Below are 27,937 nucleotides of genomic sequence, written 5' to 3'. Positions count from 1 at the left end.
GGTACGCCTACTCTAGCAAGACTGGTTGAGGTGCCTGAGCCCCGCCGACCCTTTCCCAGGGAAACACGTAGAGGCTGGTACCCGGGCGCGGGAGACGCGTCACCCCCTGTTCCCGTGAGGGACTGCACTTCGGACCAAGTCGGCGCCAGGTGTGGCGCCCCATGGGGATCGTGTTTTGGACACCGGGTGGATAAGCCTGTTGAGCACTTAAAATTAGTTACGTGTGCTGACCTCTGTGTTTCTCAAACTCTCAAATCACTTGTGGAGGCCGTTTAGGTAGGCAGCACTTACCGCCCTCCACCCCCCACCCCCCACCCCCCACCCCCCGGAATCCTTCTGCTTCTTTTTAGGGAGAAATTCTAATTATTACCGAGGGTTATCAGTCTCTAAGTCGTTGTTCAGTCGCTAAGTCCTGTCGGAGTCTTTGAGACCCCATGGAGGTAGGTGGATAATAATTGTACCTACCCCACGGGATTGTTGAGGCGTATAAAGCTTTAGAACGTGGCTGGTCATTTTAGGTCGAATCCTATGAAATTGCTCTTTTTTGTAGATACTTCCCCCCCCTCCCCCAATGAAAGTATTCTGGGGGAATTCCCTGGCTGTCTAGTGGTTAGGATTATGGGCTTTCACTGTGGGAGTTCAGTACCTGGTCAGGGAACTAATATCCTGCAGGCTGCTGGGGCGTAGCCAAACAAAAGGAAAGAAGAAAGCATTTTTCATTTTTTACTCTGTGATTTCCAGTTTTGGATCATAAACATATGTTTTACTGTCATCAAGGATTATATGGATGTGTGTGTGAGAGAGAGAGATGGGGGAATACAGTTTCGTTTATTTAAAAAAATGTTCAATTTTAAATGAGACTTAATGGTTGAATACCTGAATGGCTGAACGAAACACATTCCACAAATGTTAGCCGTTAGCATCACCCCCCCTACAGGTGAAGAAACAGAAAGTCAGCCTGACAGAGTTACTTGCTGGCTATTATATACACATTCAGTTCAGTTCCGTTCAGTTCAGTTCAGTCGCTCAGTCGTGTCCGACTCTCTGCGACCCCATGAATCGCAGCACGCCAGGCCTCCCTGTCCTTCACCAACTCCCGGAGTTCACTCAGACTCCCGTCCATCGAGTCAGTGATGCCATCCAGCCATCTCATCCTCTGTCGTCCCCTTCTCCTCCTGCCCCCAATCCCTCCCAGCATCAGAGTCTTTTCCAATGAGTCAACTCTTCACATGAGGTGGCCAAAGTATTGGAGTTTCAGCTTTAGCATCATTCCTTCCAAAGAAGTCCCAGGGCTGATCTCCTTCTGAATGGACTGGTTGGATCTCCTTGCAGTCCAACGGACTCTCAAGAGTCTTTTCCAACACCACAGTTCAAACACATCAATTCTTCGGCTCTCATCCTTCTTCACAGTCCAACTCTCACATCCATACATGACCACTGGAAAAACCATAGCCTTGACTAGACGGACCTTAGTTGGCAAAGTAATGTCTCTGCTTTTGAATATACTATCTAGGTTGGTCATAACTTTTCTTCTAAGGAGCAAGCGTCTTTTAATTTCATGGCTGCAATCACCATCTGCAGTGATTTTGGAGCCCCCAAAAATAAAGTCTGACACTGTTTCCACTGTTTCCCCATCTATTTTCCATGAAGTGATGGGACCGGATGCCATGATCTTCGTTTTTTGAATGTTGAGCTTTAGACCAACTTTTTCACTCTCCACTTTCGCTTTCATCAAGAGGCAAAGCTGGGACTCAAACTCAACCCTGTCCCACCAAAGGCTGCTGGTCTTTTACTCTGCTCTCCTCCCCTGGTTGGTGTTGTTCAGGCACTAAGTCGTGTCCAACTCTGCGACCCCACGGACTGCAGCACACCAGGCTTCCCTGTCCTTCACCATGTTCTGGAGTTTGCTCAGATTCACATCCCTTGAGTCAGTGATGCCATCCAACCATCTCATCCTCTGCTGCCTCCTTCTCCTCCTGCCCTCAACCTTTCCCAGCATCGGGGTCTTTTCCAGTGAGTTGGCTGTTCGCATCAGGTGGCCAAAGTATTGGTGCTTCAGCATCAGTTTTTCCAATGACTATTCAGGGTCAATTTCCTTTAGGATGGACTGGTTTGATCTCCTTGCTGTCCAAGGGACTCTCGAGAGTCTTCTCCAGCACCAGTTTAAAGCATCAATTTTTTGGCACTCAGCTTTCTTTATGGTCCAACTCTGACATCTGTGCATGACTACTGGAAAAACCATTGGTGGCTTCTAAATTGCCTGTTTCAGCCCTGAGATGGTGAACTACAGTTCGAGAGCACTTAGCAGAGGCTGTTGCTATAACTATACTAATAGCATAAATTTGCTCTTCCCTGTGGGCCCCTGCGGTGCCTGTGAAGTACCCACCAGGCCCCAGGAATCATTGGCTGTCACACCCGGCAAGGATGCCAGGCTGCTTTGGGGGAACTTTATGTCCTGCGCCTGCCAACTGCTAGCAAATTTTCCCCACCAAACATTGTTTAGGGCACTGTGGGCTTAGCGTGGGAGTGTCTTTATTTTCATTGCTTTGGTTCATCCCTGCAGGTGGGAAAATCAGGCTGGATTCTCCTATAGGCTCCCCATAGGGACAACTAATCAGGACTTTAACCCAGGGCCAATATTGCTGGCAGAAAATAAGTGACTTTGGGAACCCACTGAGGAGTAGCATGAGGAGGTGGATCAGAGAGCAGGGGCTAAAGATGACAGCAATGGCCAGTAATAGCTTATTTTATGGAAGGCTTACTATGTGCTAAGCGCTGGGCTAATTGGCTAAACATACCGTTGAAATTCCTAGGGGACCTCCAGGCAGATGTGTGGGTCTGGATCTCAGAAGGGAGGCCATGGCCATGAGTCAAAATAGATGTGGTAGAATATTATGCTGGCATTAAAAGTGCTGTTCACAAAGAATAGAGATAGTAATACCAGGTAGCAGATAAGGTTTTGTGAAGGAAAAATTTAGGTAGGGCTCGCTAAGAAAGACCTGACATACAGACACCAGTTACTAAATATCTGTTGCATAAATAAGGGAATGACATGAGGAAATACTTACAGTCTCAAACTATGGGAACAATGTTAATAGCTGCCATATATTTAAGTGCTTACATAAGGTACTTTGCAAAGTGCTATGAATTCTTTACTTCTGATCTTTTATCAAAACCCAACTTGGTAGGTATATATCCCTTGTTTATATGTGGGGAAACTGGATAAGGGTGAAATGAAGTAATTTACCCCAAAGCATGATTGGTAGATTGGCAATGTGCATATCAGTTCAGTTCAGTTCAGTCGCTCAGTCGTGTCTGACTCTTTGCAACCCCATGAACCCGCCAGGCCTCCCTGTCCATCAGCAACTCCCAGAGTTCACTCAAACTCATGTCCATCGAGTCGGTGATGCCATCCAGCCATCTTATCCTCTGTCATCCCCTTCTCCTCCTGCCCCCAATCCCTCACAGCATCAGTCTTTTCCAATGAGTCAACTCTTCGCATGAGGTGGCCAAAGTATTGGAGTTTCAGCTTTAGCATCAGTCCTTCCAATGAACACCCAGGGCTGATCTCCTTTAGGGTGCACTGGTTGGATCTCCTTGTGCATACAGGGCTGTTTTAACCCAGATCTCACCTGGCTTACATTTTGTTCCTTCATTCTTTTAGATCAGTGGTGTTCCAGGTGACATCTTTTCCCTCCATGAGGGCATTTGGCAGTGTCTGGAGATTATTTTTTTGGTCGTGACAACCAGGAAGTGCTGAATGTGCCCTATATGGGAAGGTCAAGGTTGTGCGACCTGGGACCTCTAAGGCTTCTGAGGTCATAGCTGGGATGTTCCAACGTGCCTCCTTGAAGCCCTGAGCCTGGATGAAAGCATCTGCAGATAACAGCTCCTCCCTGAATAAGGGTGAGTAAGAGCCGATGAGGCCTCAGGACCCTGAGAGCCTCCTCAGCGGTGCTCTCTCTTCATTTCTGGCCTGGGGTCGAAGATCCTTGAATTTGCCCAGGCTGTCACCTGCAGTGTTGGAAGCAGGCAGACCTGAGTAGGAATTTCTACCTTACCTTGCCCTTGGGCATAATGTAGCTTCTCTGAGCCTCAGTTACCTCATCTGTAAAAATGGGCATAATAATAATATGACATGTTTAAAAGCCTCTCTTAAATGCAAATTAATATTTATTGAGTGCCCTCTGTGTCTAACGTGCTGTGCAACCTTGAAAAGGTCTTTACCATTTCTGGGTTTTATCCACACTTAAAATGGGGAGAATAAGGGGACTTAGCAGTGGTTCAGTGGTTAAGAATCTACCTTGCAATGCAGGGGAAGTGGGTTCAATCCCTGGCTGGGCAACTAAGATCCCACAGGCAACTGAGCCGACACGCCACAGCTATTGAGCCTGTATGCCCTGGAGCCTACATCAGCTAAGACCCAACATAGACAAATAAATAATTTTTTTTTTAATGAGGAGAATAGGAAATGGGATTGCAAATAGCAAAGCCTCACAGCACACATAAGTGGAACTTTAACTGGGGTTCATTTTCATAGGCATGCATTTGATTTAATTCTCATCATTATGTAGGTTATTATGCCCATTTGACTGTTAAGAAAACAGAGGGACCTAAAGCTGAGTGATTGGCCAAAGACTACACAACCAAATAGAGAAACAACCTGGATCCCAAACCCAGGTGTTTAGCCTGGGCCCATGGACTTCCAAGGACAGCATGCTGCAGGTTACGGGGGTCCTGTCTACAGCAGGCACTGAAAAGCGACTGCCTAAAATTCATGCTTATGCCTATTCGTACTTATGCATGTGAATGTGTTCACCAACCTGGAAGCTCCCTAAACCCCACCCATACTTTTGGGATTTTTGTGGAGGCTTCCTCATGTAGGCATGACCCATTATCAGCTCAGTTTCCAGCTTTCTTCCCCTTCCAGGAGGATGTGGGCTGGAAAAGCTAAAAGCTTCATACTTCTAATGACGGCTTAATCTCTCTAGTCTAGCCCCTGTTCAGGGGGCTTCCTTGGTGGCTCAGTGGTAAAGAATCTGCCTGCAATGCAGGAGACCCAGGTTCGATTCCTGAGTGAGGAAGATCCCCTGGAGAAGGAAATAACAACCCACTCCAGTATTCTTGCCTGGAAAACCCCATGGACAGAGGAGCCTGGTGGGCTGCAGTCCACGGGGTTGCAAAGAGTCAGACACGACTTAGCAACTAAACGACAGCAACCACCCCATGCAGGAGCCCACAAAACATTACCTCGTTAGAGCAAACGATGTTCCCATCACCCAGGCAGTTCCCAGTGATTTAGAGGCTCTGTGTCAGGAACCAGGGTCCAAGACCAAATATCTGAACAGGAAGGGCTCCTGGTGATTTTATCACTTAGGAAATTACAAGAGCTTTAGGAGCTCAGTGCTGGGAACTGGAGGCAGAGACTAAAGGTTTTCTGTTATTTCACAGGATACAATTCAACCCATAACATTTCCCTTCTAGGGGTGGGCTCCAGGAGCTGTATTTATGCCAGGATATCTGAGGAGGTCCAGGGAAGTCACATTTTTCAGGAAGGATGGCTTCTATAAGCTTCACATGATTCAAAATGTTGTATTAAAAAACTCATGTTTCCCCGTAGGAATGAATGTGAAGGAGCAATAAAATGCGCGCACACACAGCTCGTGAATCAACAGCCCATCTTACCATACTTTCGCTTTTATACGAAAATTTATTGTTTATTTGGCTGCACCAGGTCTTAGTTGATGCTAAAGCTGAAACTCCAGTCCTTTGGCCACCTCATGCGAAGAGTTGACTCATTGGAAAAGACTCTGATGCTGGGAGGGATTGGGGGCAGGAGGAGAAGGGGACGACAGAGGATGAGATGGCTGGATGGCATCATTGACTCGATGGATGTGAGTCTGAGTGAACTCTGGGAGTTGGTGATGGACAGAGAGGCCTGGCGTGCTGCGACTCATGGGGTCGCAAAGAGTCGGACATGACTGAGCGACTGAACTGAACTGAACTAACTGAGGTCTTAGTTGTGGCACGTGGGATCTTTAGTTACAGCTTGTGAATTCTTAGTTGTGGCGTGTAGTATCCAGTTCCCTGACCAGGGATTGAGCACGGGGCCTGTGCATTGGGAGCTCAGAGTTTTAGCCACTTGACCACTGGGGAAGTCCCCCATATTTTTGCTCTGTATCTTTGCAGCATTATCTCTACCTGTGGACACTGTCCTACATTTACAGCAGCACCTGTCCCAGAGCTGGTTCAGTCTTCTCTGAGGGTGTTTTATCACATCCGATAGCTGCTCCAAAGTATTGATTTGGGGGCGTGATTTTCAGCATTGGCATACCTACTTTGTGAGTGATTTTGTCGAACAACATTTGTATAGCTTTTTAAAGTGGGTTTATAATGACAGTGAACAGCAAAATAACAGCTCAGCACACAAAAAGCAGTTGCTGGAGTCCAAAGCACACTAACAACGATGTGCTTTGCTCTGAATTGACACAGAATGTGGTTGTTTCTCAGCTGTAGCGGCGCGGCCCGGTGGCAGCAGAGTGAACACAGTTTATCATTCATTCCACGCTGACAGCCTTGAAGTGATTGGGTATTTAACAAGGGAAAATGTTTTCTTTCTCTGGCGTTTGTATGATTTCCAATATGTATACATGGAGTGGCACTTTGATCATGTTTTTGTGTGGCACTATGTCAAAGTCCCATAATTCATGTCTGCATATGACTTATCCTGCAGAAAGACTGGGACTTGGCAGTGTGGCTCATGCCCGAGCTGAGACATAAAAGCTTTCTTGTCCTGTCGCTCCTGTTTGGGGGTCTCATGGCTGGAGGATGCAATTCTAGAGAGCAGTCGGGCCCGGGCATGAAAGCCCATCAATAAGGAGCTGGTGGCACTGCCACGGCTGGCTGCTTTGTCTCTCTGCTCTTCTGCAGCCCACTCCGTGATGATCTATTTGTCCCAGGGAATAGACGATGGCAGGTGTGTCCATATTTTACACTTATGAACCTGTCTGCTCCTTTTTGCTCCATCTGTCTTTGTCCCCGGTTCCTGTCTTTTCATTTCACAGACTGGGCAGCAGGGCTTGGCAACGAGTTATGAAGGTAAATTCCATGAGGACGGCTTTGGGAAAAGAGGGACGGAGGGAGAAAAAAATGGGTCAGCTCCCTGTCAAGAGGGGAGGATGAACAGGTTCAGGAGAAAGAGATGTCACAGACTCTAGTGGGCGGGTGGGGACCTCGGAGAGGTAGGGGAGGGAGAGACCCTAGGACAGAAAAACAGTGATGCTGGGGAGACATGCTCATGGAAGGTGGCTTGGACGTCTGAGTCCAATCCCAGTAATTAAGCTGGGCCCAGGGCACAACCTAACTGTAGGAACCAGCTGCCAAGAATCTTTTTTTTTTTTTTTTAATTTCTGGATGCCCTGGGTCTTCGTTGCTATGTGTGGGCTTTCTCTGCTTGTGGTGAGCGGGTGCTGGCCTCTAGTAGCAGAGCGCGGGTTTCTCATTTCGGTGGCTTCTCTTGTTACGGCACGCAGGCCCTAGAGCACATGGGATTCAGTAGTTGTAGTACACGGGCTTAGTTGCTTCTCAGCCTGTGGAATCTTCCCGGACCAGGAAGGGATCAAACCTCTCCATGTCCCCTGCATTGCAAGACAGATTCTTAACCACTGGACCCTCAGGGAAGATTCCTCCTAGGAATCTTACATGTTGGTATTGACATCCTTGTAAGACCCCCTCCCACACTGAGCAGGGCTGACCTGTGTCACCAAAGAGATATTCAGAAATGACAGGGTATGATTTCCAAGGTCGGTTCACAAAGTCCTTGAAGGTTCCCACTTACTCTCTCCTGGATCACTTGCTCTGGGGGAAGTCACCTGCCATGTGGTGAAGACACGCACGCAGCACTTGGGGAGGCCCACGTGGCAAAGAACTGAGGTCGCTGGCCAGGAGCCCCCAACAACCAGCGCTGACTTGCTAGGTGTGTGAGCGGCCCACCTCGGAAGCAGATCCCGCAGCCTCCATCAGGCCTTCAGATGACCATAGCCCAAGCCAACATCTTGACTGCAATGCGGTGAAAGACCCTGAACCAGAAGTAGCCCAGCCAGCTACTCATTCGTGAATTCCTGACCCATTTGGAACCGTGTGAGCTCATAAATGTTCATTGTTTCAAGCTGCTAAATTTTGGGATAATTTATTCCACAGTAATTGGAAATGGTCTAATTATGTTACTCCTTACTTGCAGAATTGTCTTCCAACATCCATCTGGTTTACTGCCCAGAATGCACGGTCCATGGGGCAGGGACCCATTTCCACCAGGTGCCGAGTTAACAGGCATTGCATGTCACTGAGTGTCACGCAGTCAGCCCCCCTGCCCTGCTCCTTCCAGCAGAGTCAATGGGGTTAGTTAAATGAGGAAAAGATTCTGGGGGTGGAGTGGATGTGTGAGCCAGGGAGAGGGAAAGAGCCACGGTTAGGATGATCGTACATCCCAGTTTGCCCAGGATAGAGGGCTTTCCTGGGATAGGGGACATTTAGTGTCCAAACGGGGACAGTCTGGGGTAAACTGGAATGAGCTGGTCTCCCTGGCTGGGGTGGGAATGGAGGTCACAAAGCTGCACTTCCAGTGAGCTGGCTAGACTGGTTCCCTTGGCCTGGATATGGAGACTCATCCATCTAATCTGGTCAGGGGTGAGAACGTGGAGAACGTGCTCGTGGAGGGCCTAGTTTGATCTTCCTATCCCACTCAAACAGCGGGAGATGGGAAGATGGTCTTAGTTAGTTCAGTCGCTCAGTCGTGTCCGACTCTTTGCGACCCCATGAATCGCAGCACGCCAGGCCTCCCTGTCCATCACCAACTCCCAGAGTTCACTCAGACTCATGTCCATCAAGTCCATGATGCCATCCAGCCATCTCATCCTCTGTTGTCCCCTTCTCCTCCTGCCCCCAATCCCTCCCAGCATCAGAGTCTTTTCCAATGAGTCAGCTCTTCGCATGAGGTGGCCAAAGTACTGGAGCTTCAGCTTTAGCATCATTCCTTCCAAAGAAATCCCAGGGTTGATCTCCTTCAGAATGGACTGGTTGGGTCTCTTTGCAGTCCAAGGAACTCTCAAGAGTCTTTTCCAACACCACAGTTCAAAAGCATCAATTCTTCGGCGCTCAGCCTTCTTCACAGTCCAACTCTCACATCCATACATGACCACAGGAAAAACCATAGCCTTGACTAGACCGACCTTAGTTGGCAAAGTAATGTCTCTGCTTTTGAATATACTATCTAGGTTGGTCATAACTTTTCTTCCAAGGAGTAAGTGTCTTTTAATTTTTTAATTTCATGGCTGCAGTCACCATCTGCAGTGATTTTGGAGCCCCCAAAAATAAAGTCTGACACTGTTTCCACTGTTTCCCGTCTATTTTCCATGAAGTGATGGGACCAGATGCCGTGATCTTCGTTTTCTGAATGTTGAGCTTTAAGCCAAATTTTTCACTCTCCTCTTTCACTTTCATCAAGAGGCTTTTAGCTCCTCTTCACTTTCTGCCATAAGGATGGTATCATCTGCATATCTGAGGTTATTGATGTTTCTCCTGGCAATCTTGATTCCAGCCTGTGCTTCTTCCAGCCCAGTGTTTCTCATGATGTACTTGCGTAGAAGTTAAATAAGCAGGGTGACAATATACAGCCTTGACGTACTCCTTTTCCTGTTCAGAACCAGTCTGTTGTTCCATGTCCAGTTCTAACTGTTGCTTCCTGACCTGCATACAGACTTCTCAAGAGGCAGGTCAGGTGGTCTGGTATTCCCATCTCTTTCAGAATTTTCCACAGTTTATTGTGATCCACACAGTCAAAGGCTTTAGCATAGTCAATAAAGCAGATGGTCTTACAAATGCCTAGACTAGGACTTCCCTGGTGGTCTGATGGTTAAGACTCTGTATGCCAGTGCAGAGGATAAGCCTTCGATCCGTGGTCTGGGAGGATTCCACCTACTCTGGGGAAACTGAGCCCTCTCCCCCTGGGGCCTGTGCTCTGAATCAAGAGATGCGCCGGCAGTGAGAAGCCTGTGCACCCAACTAGAGAGTAGCGCCCGCTCAGTGCAGCTCGAGAAAGCCTGAGTGCAGCAACAAAGACCCAGTGAGGTCAAAACTGAATACATTTTTAAAAAATGCCTAGACCAGCAGGAGGAGGCTTTGGGCCAGTCCTTCCTCATTTTCCCCAGCAGAGATGGCCAGGAAGACCAAGAGTTTGGTGAGGAGTCTCACACTAGACCTGGAGGATGAGCCCTTCCCTGTCCAGGGGTCCTGGCTCCCCACGGCTTGATAACCAAATGACCAGTTAGTTGCTGTGCAGCCTCTGTTGTCATAGTCCAGTGACGGGTCACCAAGGCCATCCACTCCATTGTTAGAAAAGTGCTCCTTGTACGGAGCGAGGAGATGCCTCCACGTCATCCCCACCCTCTGATGACATCCGATGATGCTGAACAGTCCGAACCCATTCCTTCCTGGAGGCCCTTTCACATACCGTGCACACACTGCTTCCTCTGCCCAAGGCTCTCCTTGCCCTGCTCACTGCTGGCAGACTCTCTCTGCTGAAAAGAGTGTCTGTCATGAAAAGAGTCATGTCTGACTCTTTGTGACCCCATGGGCTATAGCCCGCCCAGCTCCTCTGTCCATGGGATTCTCCAGCAAGAATACTGGAATGGGTTGCCATTCCCTTCTCCGGGGGGTCTTCCCGACCCAGGGATCAAACCTGGTCTCCTGCATTGCAGGCAGAGTCTTTAATGTCTGAGCCACCAGGGAAGCCCAGCCTAGGTCTAACATCAGGCCACCCAGTGAGCTGTCACGCCCACCTCTCCACACCTGCCACACTTGGTTCCTCCAGCGCAGGACACCAGTGACATGTTACTTGCTGCACCTCCATCTCCCCATCTGAGCTTTTCCTGAGTGTCTGTGTCTGGGAACACGTCAGTCATGGTCACTTTTGGTTCTTCTGATAACCCAAGGAGCAACTGGGCTCAGCTGTGTGTTAACATAGAGTAACCTTCGGCCTTAGCTATAAAGTACCAGGGATACAGTATCTTCATTGCATTTATTCTGATGGTTCTGCCTGTGTATCACAGTTGATTTAGGTGTTTTGTTTATCATGATGCTATACAGTATCCTTTTAAAATAAATCCTGCGAAGAATACATATTCAATGTAGCAGCTTCAGAAAATACAAGGGAAAAAAATAGTATAGGCCTCACTTCCTTATAGAAATTATCATTGACCCTCAAAGTCTATGTAGAACCTCACATTTTCTCTTTCCCCCTCCCCAATATAAGTCCTCATAGCTCTCCCTATTTTTTCATAGCCTGTATCACAATTGGCAAAAAATATTTTTGTGTATATTTTTCATTTTTTTGGCCAATATTTTTAGCATGTCAGGCAAGAGAGGGGAGAAGGGTTAGGTCTAAGGTCTCTGCCCCAGGGGGGTCAATACCAGTTTGATTTTGTCTCCCCAGCCAGGCCAGGCCTTAAATTCCAAGAGGGCTGGGGGCTGGTCGTTCTGGCCACGTTTGGCGTCTCAGGGCTCAGCACATGGTCTAGCCACATGGACTCAACATTTGCTGAAGGAATCACAAAATTAAAGCCTGCCAGGGCACTCCTCCACCCCAAGCGTGGCAGGAGGGAACTACCATCAGCCTTGGCCTCAGTAGGTGGACAGTCTTTTGGGGGGTGTGTATGCACATATTCTCTGGAAGTTATTAGGCTGCTCCTGCCCCCTCTATAGGGTCTGCAGGTCCTCTGCTCCCACAGAGGTCTGTGACCTGGGGGACCGTGGGCTGGGAGAGGACTAGTTTGGAAGTTAGGCACAAGACCGGGGCAGAGCAGAAGGGCATGGAGCTCCATGAGGCCCAGGCAGAGATGGTAGAAGGGGATGGGAAGGGAAAAGGAGATGATGGAGAGAAAGTGTCCCTGCAACCCAGAGCCTTGTCCATCTGTCTTAAGTTGTTAGGGGGCTTGTTCCTTTCAGACTATGATAAACGGTACCTGTGCCCCACCCCCGCAGGAATGCACAGGCGCACAGAACTGTATACCATGTCAAGTGGGGTTGCTGACCCTCTGCCACTCGCCCTGGAGAGCCCCTTTAAGAACCTTTGGTGTTATTGTTCAATGCTCCCATTTTACGGGGTGGAAACTGAGGCGCAGACTGGGCGAAGGGTTTGCTCCAGGCCACAGAGCAAGTCTGTAGCAGAGCTGCAGAGGCTCAAGGACAAGAAACCGGACCTCTGCCCTGCATCTGCGTTGCGGGAAGAGAGGGGACAACGCCCACCTGCCCGGCTGGCGAGGGAGGCGGGCGAGCCGGTGGGGTGGGGCTTACCCGAGTCCCGCCTCCGCTGCCGGGTTCGGGGGCGGGGCCTCCCTCCAACCTGCACAGCTCCAACATGGCTCCGCGTCTGTGCAGCATCTCTGCGGCGGCGCGGCGGCTGCTGGGGGGCCCGGGGTCGGGCCCCAGGGACGTTGCGGCTGTGGCTGCGGCGCGGTAAGAACCGGGCTGGGCCTGGGGTGGAGCGGTGCGCCTGGGGGCTGCAAGAGTGAGAGCCAGGGTCTGGGCCTGGGGGATGGGCAGAGACTCGGGCTTGCAGTCTAATGGTTAGAGGCCGAGGGCCAATCTCTAAGCCTGAGGAGGAGGTCTGGGCAAAGAATGGCGGAGGTGGGAAAGGTGGGCGCAGGGTCTTTGTTCTGCTGGGTACTTGGCTCTGGGCAGAGACTGAAGAACAGGGTGAATGGGAGGGGCAGGCCCTGGGCCGTGGGGAGTGGGAGCTGGCTGAGGGCGGGAGCAGTGGCCTTTTCCCTGGCCTTTGCGGTGACTGTGAGATGGGCACCCCGGGGACTTCTACGACAGGCAGCTCCTCCCTCGGTTGGTTCCAGGGGTCAGAGGTTTGGGGAGCAATGGAGATTGCTAAGGGCCGTGGCTGCACAGACCCTTGGCTTCCCAACCATAAACAGAACAAGGGGAGCAAAGGAAGCCTGAGAAAGGGTGGGAGTTCCCAAGATCACTCCCCCTGCCTCCCTGTGGCAGCACCGAGTCTGGACCCAGGCCTCCTGACACCCTGTGGTCCTTGCGCCACAGCTGGTGGCCTTCTGGGGGAGGGAGGCTGGTTGGACGCGGCCCAGAGCCTGGTCTTTTGTTTGGTCCCTCCTCTGGGCCTCCCTGCCTGGCCCTGGGCGCCCCGCCCTCCTCCCTCTGGCGCCCTCTTCTTCCCCCATCTCTGCTCTTCCCACCCTCTACACAGTTACCTGTCCCTCCCACTGGACCATCCCCTCATCTTTCTGTTTCCCCAGCCCTTGGCTCAGGGCTCAGGACAGTGTGTGCTCAGGAACATTTGCCAAAGAAGTGAGGACACCTGTCCCCCGACCTGTGGAAAGGAGGCAGGGGTCTGTCCTGCCCAGCAGCCTGGGTGTGAAGCTGTGAGTTCTGTTAGACTTTGTTGTGAGACGCCACAGAATGTTGTGAAGTGGGGTCAGGAGGCTGGAGAAGAGGAGCCAGGCGCGTGCCCTCACCCCGTTGTTCAGTTGCTAAGTTGTGTCCAACTCTGTTGCGACCCCTTGGTTTATAGCCCGCCAGGCTCCCCTGGTCATGGGGTTATCCAGGCAAGAATACTGGAGTGGGTCGCCGTTTCCTTCTCCAGCTTCCCCACCCACCCTGTTGTTATTGTTCAGTCGTTAAGTTGTGCACGACTTTGAGACCCCACGGACTAAAGGACGCCAGGCCTCCCTGTCCTACCCTATCTCCCAGAGTTTGCTCAAACTCATATTCGTTGAGTAAGTGATGCCATCCAGCCATCTCATTCTCTGTCACCCCCTTCTCCTCCGGCCCTCAGTTCTTCCCAGCATCAGGGTCTTTTCCAATGAGTCAGCTCTTCACATCAGGCGGCCAAAGTATTGGAGCTTCAGCTTTAGCATCAATTCTTCCAATGAATATTCAGGGTTGATTTCCTTTAGGATTGACTAGTTTGACGGCTCAGTAATTGGGGAGAAAGCTCATGACATGGAGAGAACCTAGAGTTTGCCTGGCACCTACACACCCAACTCAGCCTTTTTCAGTGAGGTGACCTTGCATGAATTATTTGGCCTCTTGAAGTCTCAGATTCCTCATCTGTAAAATGGGGGTGAGAAAGTAGAATGATTTCACAGAGTTGTTGAGGATTAGCAGTCCTGTGTAAGGTACCCAGCGCTTGGTGAACTTGCAACAAATGTTGCCCCTTGCCCAAGCCTGTGTCTCAAGCAATGTCTTCATGAGTCCCTTATAATGTCAGGGCTGAAGGGGCTTTGGGAAGGTCATGTTCTATGATCCCCTCATTTTCCAGATGAGGAAATCCAAGCTGGGGGCAGGACCTCACTTCTCTAGCCTTACAGAACTGGTTGGTGGTAGAGCCAGAACATCAAGAGACCACAGGAGGAACATAGGCCGTGTAGGCAGCCTGCTGCTCTGTAATCTTGGACGAGGTGCTGAGCCTCTAGGGCCCTTGGTTTCCTTCTCTCTGAAGTAGAATTGGAGGTCCCTGCCAGGTGTGTTTTGCAGGATTGCTGTGAACGTGCTTGGATTCATACTTATCAAGTCTCTCAAGGACTGCTGTGAAGTGACCTGTGCCCTGGTTCCCACCTTGGATACCTGGGAACATCCCCTCCTGCCAATCTCTGTCTGCCCCCATCTCTCTGGAGTCCCTTAGGGGGGCCCTCTGGCCTCTTGAGCTCAGAGTGGGGCTCCTGGAGTTCAATCACAGTGTGGGCTTTGAAGTCAGATGGACCTGGATTGGAATCCTCTTGGCCATTGGTTAATTGTCCTTGAATAAGGCCTGGTACATCTCTGGGCCTCATTTTTCCCTATTTTGTTTTTGGTTTTGTTTGTTTTTGAGCCTCATTTTTCTCAAAAGCATACTGTGAAGATCAGTTCTCAGCACACAGTAAGCGCTCAATACGCAGCAGTTGTTACTGCTACATGGTAGGTCCTGTTGTTAAAAGGACTGAAGTTCTTCCTGTATGTCTTCTAAAGATATTATTGTGCGTGCGTGTGTGTGTGTGAGTCACTCAGTCATGTCCAACTCTTTGTGACCCCATGGACTGTAGCCCACCAGGCTCCTCTGTCCATGGAATTTCCAGGCAAGAATACTGGAATGGGTAGTCATTCCCTTCTCAGGGATCTTCCCAACCAAGGGATCGAACCCAGGTCTCCTGCATTGCAGGCAGACTCTGTACTGTCTGAGCCCCCAGGGAAGCCTGACAACATACTTGTGGAGCAGTAAACAGAAACATGGGCCCTTTCTAAAGCCAGCCGACTCCGGACAGAAGAGTGTTTCAGAAGATGCTTAGCGCCGAGCTTCCTAGCGTGTCAACCCAGGACACTCCGGGGCGGTTTCACGCGGGGTGGCACCAGACCGCTGATCCCTGTTGAGAGTGCCAGTGTGGCTCTAAAGTTCTCATCTGGGGCAGACATTTGTTGAACAACTCCCAGGCTAAAAGTGTTGTGCTGGGTACCCTAGCGGATGGAGAATCTCTGTTCCAGGCTGAGGGGGAAATAGGAGAGGTGGGCTTTTTGTTTGTTTTTTGGCCACGCAGCGTGTGGGAACTTAATTACCCACCAGGGATCTAACGCGCACCCCCTGCACTGCTGGAAGTCCCAGGAGAGGTGTCTTTATGGAAGGGGTTGAACTGGTTTTTCTAGGCCTAAGGGGCATTCTTAATATAGTTTAGATAGCAGAATCTTTGGTGTTTCTGGGATAATTTACTGAGATTACATGAAAAAAGAAAGAAATTGGGACTACCTTAGAGCAGTGATCCTTAAGCCTGAGCGTGCGTCAGAATCCCCTGGCAGACTTGTTAAAACCCAGATTGCTATACCCGCCCCCGGAAGTTTCTGTTGCAGTGGTTCTGGGTGAAGCTGGAAAAGCTTTAACAAGTTCTTGCTGCTGCTGCTAAGTCACTTCAGTCGTGTCCGACTCTGTGCAACCCCATAGACGGCTAACAAGTTCTTAGGTGATGCTAATGATAGGGAATCTTGGATTGGTGGTCACCAAATTTAGAAGGGAAGTGGGGACTTCCTGGCGGTCTGGTGGTGAAGACTCTGCACATCCACTGCTGGAGGCTTGGGTTCAATCCTTGGCTGGGGAACTAAGAACCCACAAGCTGAGTGGGGCAGCCAAAAACAAATGAAAAAGAAAAATGTTTTTAAAAGAAGGAAATTGACTTGAAAGCTTGGCAAAATAGATTAGAGCCAGTGGAGACATCTAGCCTTGGTTTACAGGCAGTAGGGAGCAATAGAAGATTTTCAGGTGGACAGATAGCATCACAACCATGGTACTTCACAAGACTGATGGGCAGGTTAGGAAAAAAGAGGACAAGTGGGAGCCAGGAGATCAGTTAGGTAGGAACAGTGATACTAGCTGCACTGCTGTGTCTGCCCTTTTCTCTGCAAGGCACATCCTGTTGCCCTTATAGATGAGGAAAGTGAGGCTCAGAGAGGTGACGCTGAGCTGGGACTAGTCCTGGATTTGTCCAGAACCTGTGCTCTTAAGCAGTAACTCTGCTGGTGGTTGGGGGGAATACAAAGGGGCCCTGCATCCTGAGTCCACACACGGGGTCCAGGTCCACCCTCTCTCTGCTTTCCTACCTCCCGATGTCGTCATTTTCATGTGGCTCTGTCTCAACTCCCCTGCACTCCTTCACTCTCCCCCGGCGTGGGCTGAGCGTGTGCCGCGTGCCCAGCACTCTTCCAGGCCCTGGGGAGACAGCGGGGGTGCACAGGGAGAGAGCGTCGCAGGCTACACGGGGCTGCTGCCAGTGGGAGACGGCAAACGGCACATACCAAACCCCCAGATTCTACAGTGTGTTAGAAGGAGCAGTGGAAAAAATAGGGAGCAGGGTGAGAAGGGTTGGGGAGCTCAGGGACAGGAGAATGTTGTGATTTCATTGAAAAAGTGAAATTTGAACTCTTGAAATGTGAACCTACAGATGCTAGCTTCAAGTTCAGACCCTTCTCTGGGATCTTCTTGGGACCTGCAGAAAAGGTCTTTGGAGATAGGCTGCGCCGCCCTGCTCTTTTGGCACGTGGGGAAACCGAGATGTGGAGGCAGGAAAGAGGAGGTGGGAAGAGTTGGGAGCTCCCGGACACTCCCTGGCACCCAGGTTCCAGGCTCTCTCTCCAGGGCTGGCCGCTTGGCTGTTTATCTTGGTCAATGCTGATGTTAATAAATTACTCAAGGCCAGTCCTGGAGCAAAGGTCTTGGTTGACAAAGAGTAGGAGTTGCTGTCCTCTCGGTCACCACCCCTTCTGGGGGACACAGCCTCTCTACATTCAAACCAAAGGTCAGGTCCTTCCACCAGTGGCTTTGCTAAAAAACACCTGCTTCTTTAGAGTATCTCCCTGATGCTAGTTCCCGCAGTTGGTACCTGACCTGAGGGGGGAGCTGGCTTTAGAGGAGAGAGCTCTAGGCTCTTTCCAGAGCTCTCTGCCCGTTTGCTGTGTGACCTCAGACAAGTTTCTTAACCCTCCCACCCATGACCTTCTATTTTCTTGTCTCGAAAATGGAGATATGAATAGTATTAACGTTATATTCTCGTTGTGTAGATTTAGCGGGATCCTGGTACTGACAAGCTGATCACGGGTCCCTGGCAGAGGCTATCCTCAGCCAGTGTTAGCCATAGTGAGGCTCTGGTCCCGTTTCCACAGACCGCATTGGCCATCTGATGACAATTGCTTTTTTTTTTTTTTTAATTAAAAATTTTAAAACACTGAAGTGTAGTGTTTGCCTGGTGGCTCAGATGGTAAAGAATCTGCTTGCAATGCATGAGACCCAGGTTCAATCGCTGGGTCAGGAAGATCCCCTGGGAAAAGGAATGGCTTTATATATATATGGCTTTATTTATATATATTTATATATATATATATATATATATACTTTTAATGGCTTTTTATATATAATGACTTTTTATATATATATTCTTTTTCAGATTTTTTTTTTTTTTGACTGCATGGTATGCGGGATCTTAGTTCCCTGACCAGGGATCAAACTATAGCCCCCTGAAGTGGACGTTCAGAGTCTTAACCACTGGACCACCAGGGAAGTTTGTGCCTTTTTGCTTTTAATGAAGCAGTACACACACAACCGTAGAAAGCCTATGAATTCAGAAATATTTAAAAGTTTGTTTTTTTTTTTTAGCTTTACAAAAAATTTTCATGAATAACGAAAAGTTTAACCATCTTCCTCTTCCCTCTCCCAGGTAAGCAGTATTAACGGCGTGGGGCTGAGAGTTCCCCAGTGGCCTAGTTAGGACTCGATGTTTTCACTGCTGTGACCCGGGCTCATTCCCTGGTCAAGGAACTAGGGTCCTGCAGGCCTCCTGGTGTGGCCAAAACCAAACAAACTAACAAAAAAAAAAAACAGTTCGGAACAAATCCTTACTTACCTTTCCTCTGTGCTCATACAAATATATCATCATTTTTAGGGTGCTGTTCAGATTTTATCAGTCCCAGTGCTCAATCCAGATTTTGGAGAAAAGCAATACTTTGATTTGCAAGACATTTATTCTAGCCATAGGAAAGGCTCGAAAAAGAAGAGAACTTGCTGATGGGGCCCCCACAGCCAGGCTCCTGGGCTGGAACTCATCTAGCAGGAGGCTGGCATTTCAGGCCTGGCTACAAGCCTCACTGCTGCTGCTAAGTAAAATGATTTACCACCTCTGGCAGCCCAAACATAACCCCAGCCGGCTGGGATGTTGTGTGGGGGAGTGCAGTTATGATCTGGCAGGACCTGGTGCTTGGTCCCCCTGCTCTGAACAAGGCATGTCATTTATTCATTCAGCCACGTGCACAGGGCAGGTATTTGTCAATTAAGTGTTGGCTGAATGAATGAATGAATCTTGCCTTCTGATGCCTTTGACCCCCTCTATCTGCCTTTATCTGCCAAATCAGCCCTGGAGATTTGGAAACTGGCCAGATCACCTCCATCGGAGAGCTCACCCAGACTTCCAGGGGTCAAGATCAGGCTCACTCATCTGGGCTCTCCCAGAGACCTCTGGCTGTAACTGTGTTCCAAGGTCCACTTCTTTCAGTGGACTGAGACCTCCTCAAAGACAGAGCGTGTGTGTCTCAGGCGCTCCATTTGTGGGGGCTGCATCAGGCACGGGCCAGGTGTCGTGTGAGAACTGGGGAGGACCGTGGGTGCAGGCTTCTCGTCAGAGGGGACAGAAATTGCAAAGAAAGCGCAGAGTGAAAGAATCTGGTGTGTTCAGGGGGAGGCGCACCTGGAGAGCAGGATGTACAGGTCGGGGGTGGACCGGAGGGGAGGCTGCCAGCGTAGGTTGGGCTGTCACAGGTTTTAGACACCAGGCCAGATGTGTTTGGGGTTCACCCTTTTGGCAAGGGATACAGTTGCAGGGTCCAAGTGTTGGACCTCTTGGAAGGGGGTGAAGGGGAGGCAAGGAGGCTGGAGAGAGAGGCGGGAGGTGGGGCTGCCTCTCGTGGCCTCCTGAGGCTCTGCAGAGTTTCAAGAAGCGAACTGGGCAGCCAGGATCCCTGTGGCTGGCTCCAGTGACATGAAATCCGCTGGAGCTGCCATGGGATTCTGTGGCCCCATTCCCAGAAAAGTGGTCACCAGCCTCGGGAAGCACGGCGTCTGGGCAGACGGAAGCAGGTGCCCCTTGAACTCCTCTGTCCCGCAGCTTCTATTCCAAGGACAATGAAGGCAGCTGGTTTCGGTCCCTCTTCGTACACAAGGTGGACCCCCGGAAGGACGCCCACTCCACGCTGCTGTCCAAGAAGGAGACCAGCAACCTCTATAAGATCCAGTGTGAGTGGCTGCTGAGTCAGCCGACCTGCCTTCCCGGGGACCTGCGAGGCTCCTGCTGGGGACTTGAAGAGGGTCTGGGACATCTGAGCTGTGCTGGGAGCCCAGGCCCTGGGGGGCTACCCCATCCCAGCTTCCCACACCCCCTCCCCTCGCTTCACCTCCCGTTCTCTGTCCTCTGTCACAGTTCACAATGTGAAGCCTGAGTGTCTGGACGCCTACAACAGCCTGACGTGAGTGAGCCTAACCCTCCCGTCCCCGCCCCGCCTGGATGGGGGACTCTGTCCCGGCCCTGTTCTCCGTGCACAAATCCGGGGGCTGTAGGTTTCAGAGCCACACGTCCTGTGCGGCCTCTGCATGTTAGCGTCCTGAGGGCCTGAGTCGGAAGCCTTATCCCAGGAGCTCTGGGGGCTGGTGTGAGCCCTCCCCTTTCTCTGTGACGCCCCCCCACGCACAGGGAGGCCGTGCTGCCCAAGCTGCACCTGGATGAGGACTACCCCTGCTCGCTCGTGGGCAACTGGAACACGTGGTACGGGGAGCAGGACCAGGCAGGTGAGCTGCCCACCCCCAGCACAGATGGCTGCCCTCCACGCCCCCGCACAGCGGTGCCCAGAGGGGTCCTTCTCTGCGCAGTGCTCATGGACTTCCTCCCCTGCTCACGTCTGTGATGGCTCCCTCGGCCCTTGGGGTGGCCCACGAGGCTCTTGAGCCCTTCCCTGCCCTGCCTCGTGTCTCCTCTCGCCACGTCTAACTGCTCACTGCACCATCCCACCCCAGACTCCTTTCCGTTCTTCAAGTGGACAGGTTTTCCCTCTAGTTCCAGGCTGTTGTTTCCCCTGTTTCATTTCATCAGCCTGAAGCTCTTTCTCCCTGGCCTCCTTTTCTTGGCTCACTCCTCTGCTCACCTTTTATTTCGGTGTAGACATCACCTCCTCCTGGAGGCCTCCCCTGATTCCCTCCACCCGAGCTGGGTAAGGCAGCTCTCCTGTCTCCCCAGCCCAGGACTTGCCTCTCCACAGCCTAGACCATGTGCCCTGTTGTGTCTGCCTCCCAGCGGGCAGGGCCCCTGCCTGTCTTTCTTCACCACAGAATCCCCAGGAGGTGGAACATATTTATAGAATGAACAGGGCCTCTTGTCTGAGCTGGTTCCGTGCAGCTTCAGGAGGCCCCATCCCATGTCGGTTGGCACCAGCTGTGAGGACCCACACATGAATTTGGTTAACTCACAGCGTCCCAGCCACTCTGAGGGGCCTTGGCGTTTAGATCTGTGCTGTCCCAGGAGGTAACCACTAACCACATGCAGCTATTTAAATTTAAATTGGGTAAAGTTAAATAAAAAGAAAAATTCAGTTCCCCAGTCAACAGAAGCCACATTTCAAGTGCCCATTGATAGAAATATGTGACTCATGGCTACCATCTTGGTGGGCACAGCTGTAGAACTTTTCCATCAGAGTAGAGAGTCCTTTCAGACAGTACTGATTAGACTGCAGATAGCACAGGGGGCTCCTCTGGCCCTGATAGAAGGTCCTCTATGCTTCCCTTAAACACTCCCAGCAATGGGGAGCTCACTATCTCACAAGCCAACCTATCTCATCCTTCAGTTGCCCTGATAATAGTATTTTTTTCTTTAAATCTGTGATCTGCAGTTAGGTAGATTCTCTTAATCATTTATTCTGTTTCAGCAATCATCAGCACATTGATAGTGGGGTAAGAAAAAGCCAGCTGTCTTCCACTGCACCCCTTACAGTTTTCCCATTTTAAGGTACAACTGAATCAGTTTCTGCAGTACTTCTTAGGTTCTCCTAAGTATTTGCTAATTGAGAAATGAACTTTGAGTAATGGGAACTTGAATTTTAAAGCATGTCTATATTTTGGGTGTCTTGAAGGGTTGTGCATCTTGTAGAATCAGGTGGGGAGCAGACTTCCTGAGGAATCCACATTTTAATGAATTTGTAAGAACCCAGTACAGAGGCTGTGATTTTTAAAAAATGCAAATGGTGCAAAGAATTTTCATTGGATAGTAAGCCTTCCTCCTGCTCGAGATCCTGAAGCCTCAGGTCTCTGGCCCCAGGGCAGCTCCTGTCACGGGCTCTCGGGTCTCCGTTGAGAGACGTGGCACAGCCCACCATCTCTGGATATGTCCCTCCCTGCCGAAACACACGTGGTAGCATACCGCACGTGCTGTTCTGTTCCTTGGCTTCATTTTCAATTCACTGTCTTGGAGTAATCCATCTCAGCCTACCCGCCCCTTCCTTTGGCCCAGCCTACCCCTCACAGACCTGCTATGAGGTCAGCTTTACACATGCCGCAGCCCCTAGGGTACAAGTTCACTCTGATCCTCTTGTTGCTCTTTAAGGAAGATTGGGTGGGTGCATTATTCTCAAAATGGGGACATTGAGGCCTAGAGGGGTCAAAGGCCACTTGGCAGAGCTGCAGCTCAAACCCTAGTCTCCTAGGCTTGTGTCTGGGGTTTCCCCTGCCCAGCACTGCCCCTGGCAAGGCAGAGGAACTCAGAGAGTCTTGATGCTACAGAGAACTGGCTGGAGGCTCCTCCCATTACATACACATGGAGCTTGGTGGGGGCAGAGCAGGGCAGGGTCCCCGCAGCCCCCTGACCTGTGCCTTCCTCCCTGTCCCCACAAACAGTACACCTATGGCGATTCTCAGGGGGCTACCCAGCCCTCATGGACTGCATGAACAAGCTCAAGAGCAATAAGGTACGTGGGCAGCCCCTTGGCACACCTCCCCGGATGCTGGTTCTGACTCAGCCCTCTGTTGGGGGCTGCCTCCACCACTCCCTGGGGCACACTGCTAGGGGGTGGGGCACTTCCTGGCTGCTGTGCCCAGCTCGCCTAGCCCCACCCCGCCTGCAGGAGTACCTGGAATTCCGAAAGGAGCGGAGCCAGATGCTGCTCTCCAGGAGAAACCAGCTGCTCCTCGAGTTCAGCTTCTGGAACGAGCCCCAGCCTAGAGCCGGCCCCAACATCTATGAGCTGAGGACATACAAGCTCAAGGTGCCTCCCCCCTTCCCTGCAGCAGTGTGCTGTCCAGGGACCCTGAGAGGTGGGGGTGGGCCCAGTGCCGCAGCACCTGGACTGGGGCTTCTGGCCTCAGAAGAGGTGTGTTCGCACATGTGCATACATGCACGCTCAGGTGTGAGTCAGGGCCCCTGAAGGAGGCCAGGCGGCCCCTGGAGCTGGAGAGACAGTTTCCCAGCTCCACCCAACAGTGAGGCTTGGAATCCCAGGTAGGGGCTCACTCCCACCCTCTGCTCTGGTTCTCTTCCAGCCAGGAACCATGATCGAGTGGGGGAACAACTGGTGAGTGGTCGCGCCAGGGAGCTGGGGGCCCCTGGTCACCTGGTGGGCCTCCTTTTCCGGGTGCTGTGGCAGAGAACACGGCATCCTCTGTGCCTCGTGGCTGCAGGAGCAGGCGACGATCCAACCAAGGGGGTGAGGATCCTCCAGACCATTGGGGTGGAACACACAGCCAGCAGCCGCACCTCCGTCACCCAAGTCCCCGATCGGCTCTGAGAGCCGAGGGCTCTACCCCGGGCTCCTCCCTCGATGCGTGACTGAGAAACCAGCCTGGGGTCCCCGCAGAGGGCCCTTTGCACCCACCCGGGCCTTGGCCCCACACTCTTCTGCCGTCCCCAGGGCTCGGGCCATCAAGTACCGGCAGGAGAACCAGGAGGCAGTGGGCGGCTTCTTCTCACAGATAGGAGAGCTCTACGTCGTGCACCATCTCTGGGGTAGGCTGGGGACCCGCCACGAGCCCTCCGTGGCCCCCTCCTCTCTCCACTGTCACTCTGCGTCGACACTGCGAATACATTAGTGTCCCTGTGGAGCTTACATTCTAGCAGAGGGAGACACCACCTCAGACAGAAACTAACAAAAAGGATAATTGCGGATTTTTACAAATCATCAAGGGACAGGGAGAAATAATGAAGACAGACATGGAAAGCTTCATTGGCTTGAATAGACCAGAACCTCTTTCTAAGGAGGTGAAATGTAAGCTTAGCTACAGAATGACGAGTCAGCTGCAAACTGTCAGAGAACAGTATTCCAAGTAGAACAACACGTGCAAAGGCCCTGTGGCAGCGAAAGGCCTTCAGGGTTTTGAGGCATGCATAGGAGCCCAGGGTGGAGGGAATGGGGAAGAGAGTGGGAAGATGGGGATTGGCCAGATTGCGCTGGGTCTTGCAGGCCATGAAGATGAGCTGGGACATACTCTAAATGCAACGGGAGACTGCTGCAGCATTTTAAGCAGTGTGATATGACCTAGTTTGCGTTCTGATGATTGCTCTGGCTACCATGTGCTATGTTAAGAGCACTTTGTAGGGGAGCAAACGAGGATGTGGGGCATCAGGAGATGGTTACACTAGCTTGGGTGGGGAGAGGATGCCAGCCTGTGCAGTGAAGATGCTGAGAGGCCCACAGATTCACTGGTCTTGAGGTGGAGCCAGTGGGACTGGTGGATGAATTCTCTGCGTGGGGCAGGGAAAGACAGGAGACTCTAGGACCCTCAGACTCCTGCTTGAGCAGGTGTGTGTTGCTTAGTGAAACTCCTGGAGGAGCAGGTTGGAGGGGTCAGGAGTGTGCATTTGGTCCTTGGAAGTGTTACCTTTCAATCACTGACACATCTAAGTGGACAGCGGGTACACTGTCAAGTGGATATGTCAGATGGACACTGGATATTTGAGTCTAGAACCTGAGGGAGAGTTCTGGGCTGGAGATATACATTTGGGAGTTGTCAGCAAATGTACTGACTGTCAAAGCAGACAGCGAAAGCATCCAGGGAGGAAGAGATAGCAGGGCAGGGTTTGGAGCAATGGGAGGAGGGCCTCGTGCTGGGTATAGGCTCAGGTCCTCTGTGCCCCAGAAACGAGCCCAAGCCTTATCCCACAGCCTATAAAGATCTGCAGTCTCGGGAGGAGACCAGAAACGCTGCCTGGAGGAAGAGGGGCTGGGACGAAAATGTCTACTACACAGGTGAGCACCTCTCCGGAAGTCATCTGCCAAGAGCTCCATCTGAGAATGGAATCCCCTCTGTAAGGAGATCTAGCCTCACTTGATTACCTCTCCTGATGGGGAACTCACTTTCAGGACAGTGAGTTCATAGGTTCCTGTCCTGGTGGCATGCTCTACAGATTGCAGGCTGTCCTAGGTGAGTTCTCGAAGGGGCAGTAACCCAGCCAGGTGGTCTCTGCCTCAGAGAAGTGTTGTGGTTGACCACACAGTGCAACCTTGGGCCTGGTTTTTCACCTCACTGATACTTTTTCTGCCTGTAAGATGGCGATGGTGATGGTGCCTCCCTCGAAGGACTGGAGGGAGGGTTCCAGGAGCTAATTTATAAAATTGTAGCCCAGACTCCAGCAAAGAGGAAGCACAGTTTTTTTCAAGCAAGTTTTTTGCTTATGGCATTTGCCCCTTTGCTGGGCCTCTTGAGAACCACCTGGAATCAGTACATGCTGATTGAGCACTCACTGTGTGCGGACTTCCGGTGGCAGGGGGTCAGGAAGTGGAGAAAGAACATGGGCCTGTTTTCTCCTGAAGGCACTTACAGTTGAGCTTGCACACTTACCAGCTGGTAAGTGCATCTCCTGATGAGTTAGCTGGAGCCTCATTCTTCTCAGCGTGATCCCAGATGACAGTGTCATCCTCCCCTGAAAGCTTATTAGAAATGCCCAATCTCAACCCGCGCCCCCCCCCCCCCCCCCCCCCCACACACACTGAATCAGGATCTGCACTTGAACGAGAACTGTAGGAAATTTGGAAGCATGGTCAAGTTTAACAGTGCTGAGCAGGAAGAGTCTGACCAGCTGGGTTACCTTGGCTGACTGACCCCCTCTGGACTACAGCGTCCCCACCTGTAACATGAGTCAGTTGAAATAAGTCAGTGTTTTGCAAACCTCAGCCCCTTGGGGGACACCCTCACAGCTTGGGTCCTGCCAGTTCCCTTCTGGTGCAATTATTTTCTTGACCTCTTCCTTTGAATCCCCCACCCTGTTCTTTGCCTAGCTTTGTCCTAAGCAATAATATCTGTGAAGTCGCTTTTACTAATAAACAATGCTCGTTTTTTTTTTTCTTCAAATTTTGAAAGCTGCATTTTGTCATAACTTCAGTCCCCTCATACCCTATAACTTGGGAGATGTGGCTCTCTCCATAGGCCACTCCAGGAGAGTGGGGGGCTTTAGCTATCTCAGCATCCCAGGCTTCCTCCTCCTCCTTCAAGGGACAGTTTGCAGGGGTTGGCTCACCTCCAGCCCCTTCATGATCTCTGCCTCTCTCTCTGCAGTCCCCCTGGTGCGACACATGGAGTCTCGGATCATGATCCCTTTGAAGATCTCACCTCTCCAGTGATGCTGCCGCTGCCTCCATCTCCTCCCCCCTCTCCTTCAGGGTAGCCATGGACAGAGGAGCTCCCAGTTCTGCTGTCTTGGTTTTCTCTCCTACCCTGTGGACTCTAGGGGGTTAGTGCTCAGGTCAGACAAGGGGGAGCTAAAGGATGATGGGGTTATGGAGACTTGCAGCCCTGCCCAGACCCTTCCCACCTTCCCTGCCCACTCTTTCCCCTGTGCAGGAAGCAGTTTTTCATTTCTCTGAATGGAACATCAGCCTTTTATGTCTTCTCACATTTCCTCCTCAGTTCATTTCAGTTCAGTCACTCAGTCGTGTCCGACTCTTTGCAACCCAGGCCTCCCTGTCCATCACCAACTCTCGGAGTTTACCCAAACTCATGTCTGTTGAGTGAGTGATGCCATCCAACCATCTCATCCTCTGTTGTCCCCTTGTTCTCCTGCCCTCAATCTTTCCCAGCATCAGGGTCTTTTCAAATGAGTCAGCCCTTCACATCAGGTGGCCAAAGTACTGGAGTTTCAGCTTCATCAGTCCTTCCAATGAATACCCAGGACTGATCTCCTTTAGGATGGACTGGTTGGATCCCCCTGCAGTACAAGGGACTCTCAAGTGTCTTCTCCAACACCACAGTTCAAAAGCATCAATTCTTCGGCGCTCAGCTTTCTTCATAGTCCAACTCTCACATCCATACATGGCTACTGGAAAAACCATAGCCTTGACTAGACAGACTTTTGTTAGTAAAGTAATGTCTCTGCATTTTAATATGCTGTCTAGGTTCCTCCTAAGATTCCCCATCTCAAGGTCACCAGTTCATAATCATCACCCTGGAAACCCTCAGTTTAGCTTAAGTTGCACAAAAGGTAGTGTGTCCAGTGATTAAAGGTGGTCTGGGAGGAGGTTAGGCCAGGCCAGGCTCTCAGGAATTCCCTGTACTCCACTGGGCCACTCACTTGCTAGACAGTCTGAGCCAAGACCCTCCTGCTGGAAAAAAGCCTAGAACTGCCTCAAGAAGCAAAAGGGAAAGCCCTCAAATTAGCTAAGTTGGCAGGATGTCCACATATTCCACCCAGAAAGGCTGAGAAAAGGAATGGGAGCTGAGAAGAATCTGCGGGAGGGAAACATAATGGAACAGGAACCCAGAAGGTAGAACTTAGAACTTGGATTTGAACTGAAGAATTTGGAATACAGAATGGGGAAGACAGAGGTGACAACAAGACCACTTGGGGAGGGGCTTCTAATACAGGACTGCTGAAGAGAGATGCACCTCATTCTCCCCGCACAAAGAGGTTGAGATCTGAATGAGCTGTTCAGCCCTTCTGTGTAGAGAGGCTCCTGCTCTCCCAACTGCTCTCCTACTGGCAGAGCTACGGGCTAGGTCTTGTATTTCCCTCACCCCGAATTCCTTTTCTCCCTCTTCACAGTCTGTCAGCCCTACCCTCATTCTCCTGGGCCATCGGGTGTGTGGAGTGGGGTCAGTGACTTTGGAGGCCTTCTCAGTGATCCTCACACCTCACAAACCTCTGGGTAGCTTGATTCTGCCTCCCTTTCAGGAAAACTTGTGCTGGAGTTGCTGATGGAACCAATTAAATATTTACTATAAACCATGATGTCTTTTCTTCATCTACAAGGAAATTTGGCAGGTGACCCCTCAGGCAGGGCCAGCTTCTCAGGTCCACCTGGCTCATCTGCCCTACTGGTGGGTATTGTGTTCTGAGATTCTGTTGGGGAGGGCCTCTCACTAGGGCAGAACTGCACAGCATAACCA

General features: G+C 51.1%; 1 protein-coding gene across 6 annotated transcripts; it reads left to right on the top strand.

Moving 5' to 3' along the window:
- Positions 1–14: 14 nt before the first annotated feature.
- NIPSNAP1 (nipsnap homolog 1) lies at positions 15–27,773 on the top strand. 6 transcript variants are annotated; one of them, XM_042234812.1, is made up of 12 exons: positions 15–276; positions 3,665–3,906; positions 18,188–18,248; positions 19,689–19,816; positions 20,001–20,046; positions 20,271–20,365; positions 22,460–22,530; positions 22,687–22,827; positions 23,102–23,133; positions 23,470–23,564; positions 24,721–24,804; positions 26,111–27,773. In XM_042234812.1, exons 2-12 carry the CDS (start codon positions 3,867–3,869, stop codon positions 26,173–26,175), a joined length of 858 nt encoding a protein of 285 aa, XP_042090746.1. In that variant the 5' UTR covers positions 15–276; positions 3,665–3,866; the 3' UTR covers positions 26,176–27,773. The 6 variants fall into 6 exon arrangements, with proteins under 6 accessions (XP_042090746.1, XP_060256837.1, XP_060256835.1 ...); XM_060400854.1 differs by having other exon boundaries at positions 15–440; XM_060400852.1 differs by having other exon boundaries at positions 24,721–27,773.
- Positions 27,774–27,937: the final 164 nt, after the last annotated feature.

Source organism: Ovis aries, chromosome 17 (genome assembly GCF_016772045.2).
Source record: "Ovis aries strain OAR_USU_Benz2616 breed Rambouillet chromosome 17, ARS-UI_Ramb_v3.0, whole genome shotgun sequence".
In the NCBI taxonomy this organism is placed as follows: Eukaryota; Metazoa; Chordata; class Mammalia; order Artiodactyla; family Bovidae; genus Ovis; species Ovis aries.
This window is presented reverse-complemented; position numbering and strand designations above follow the sequence as displayed.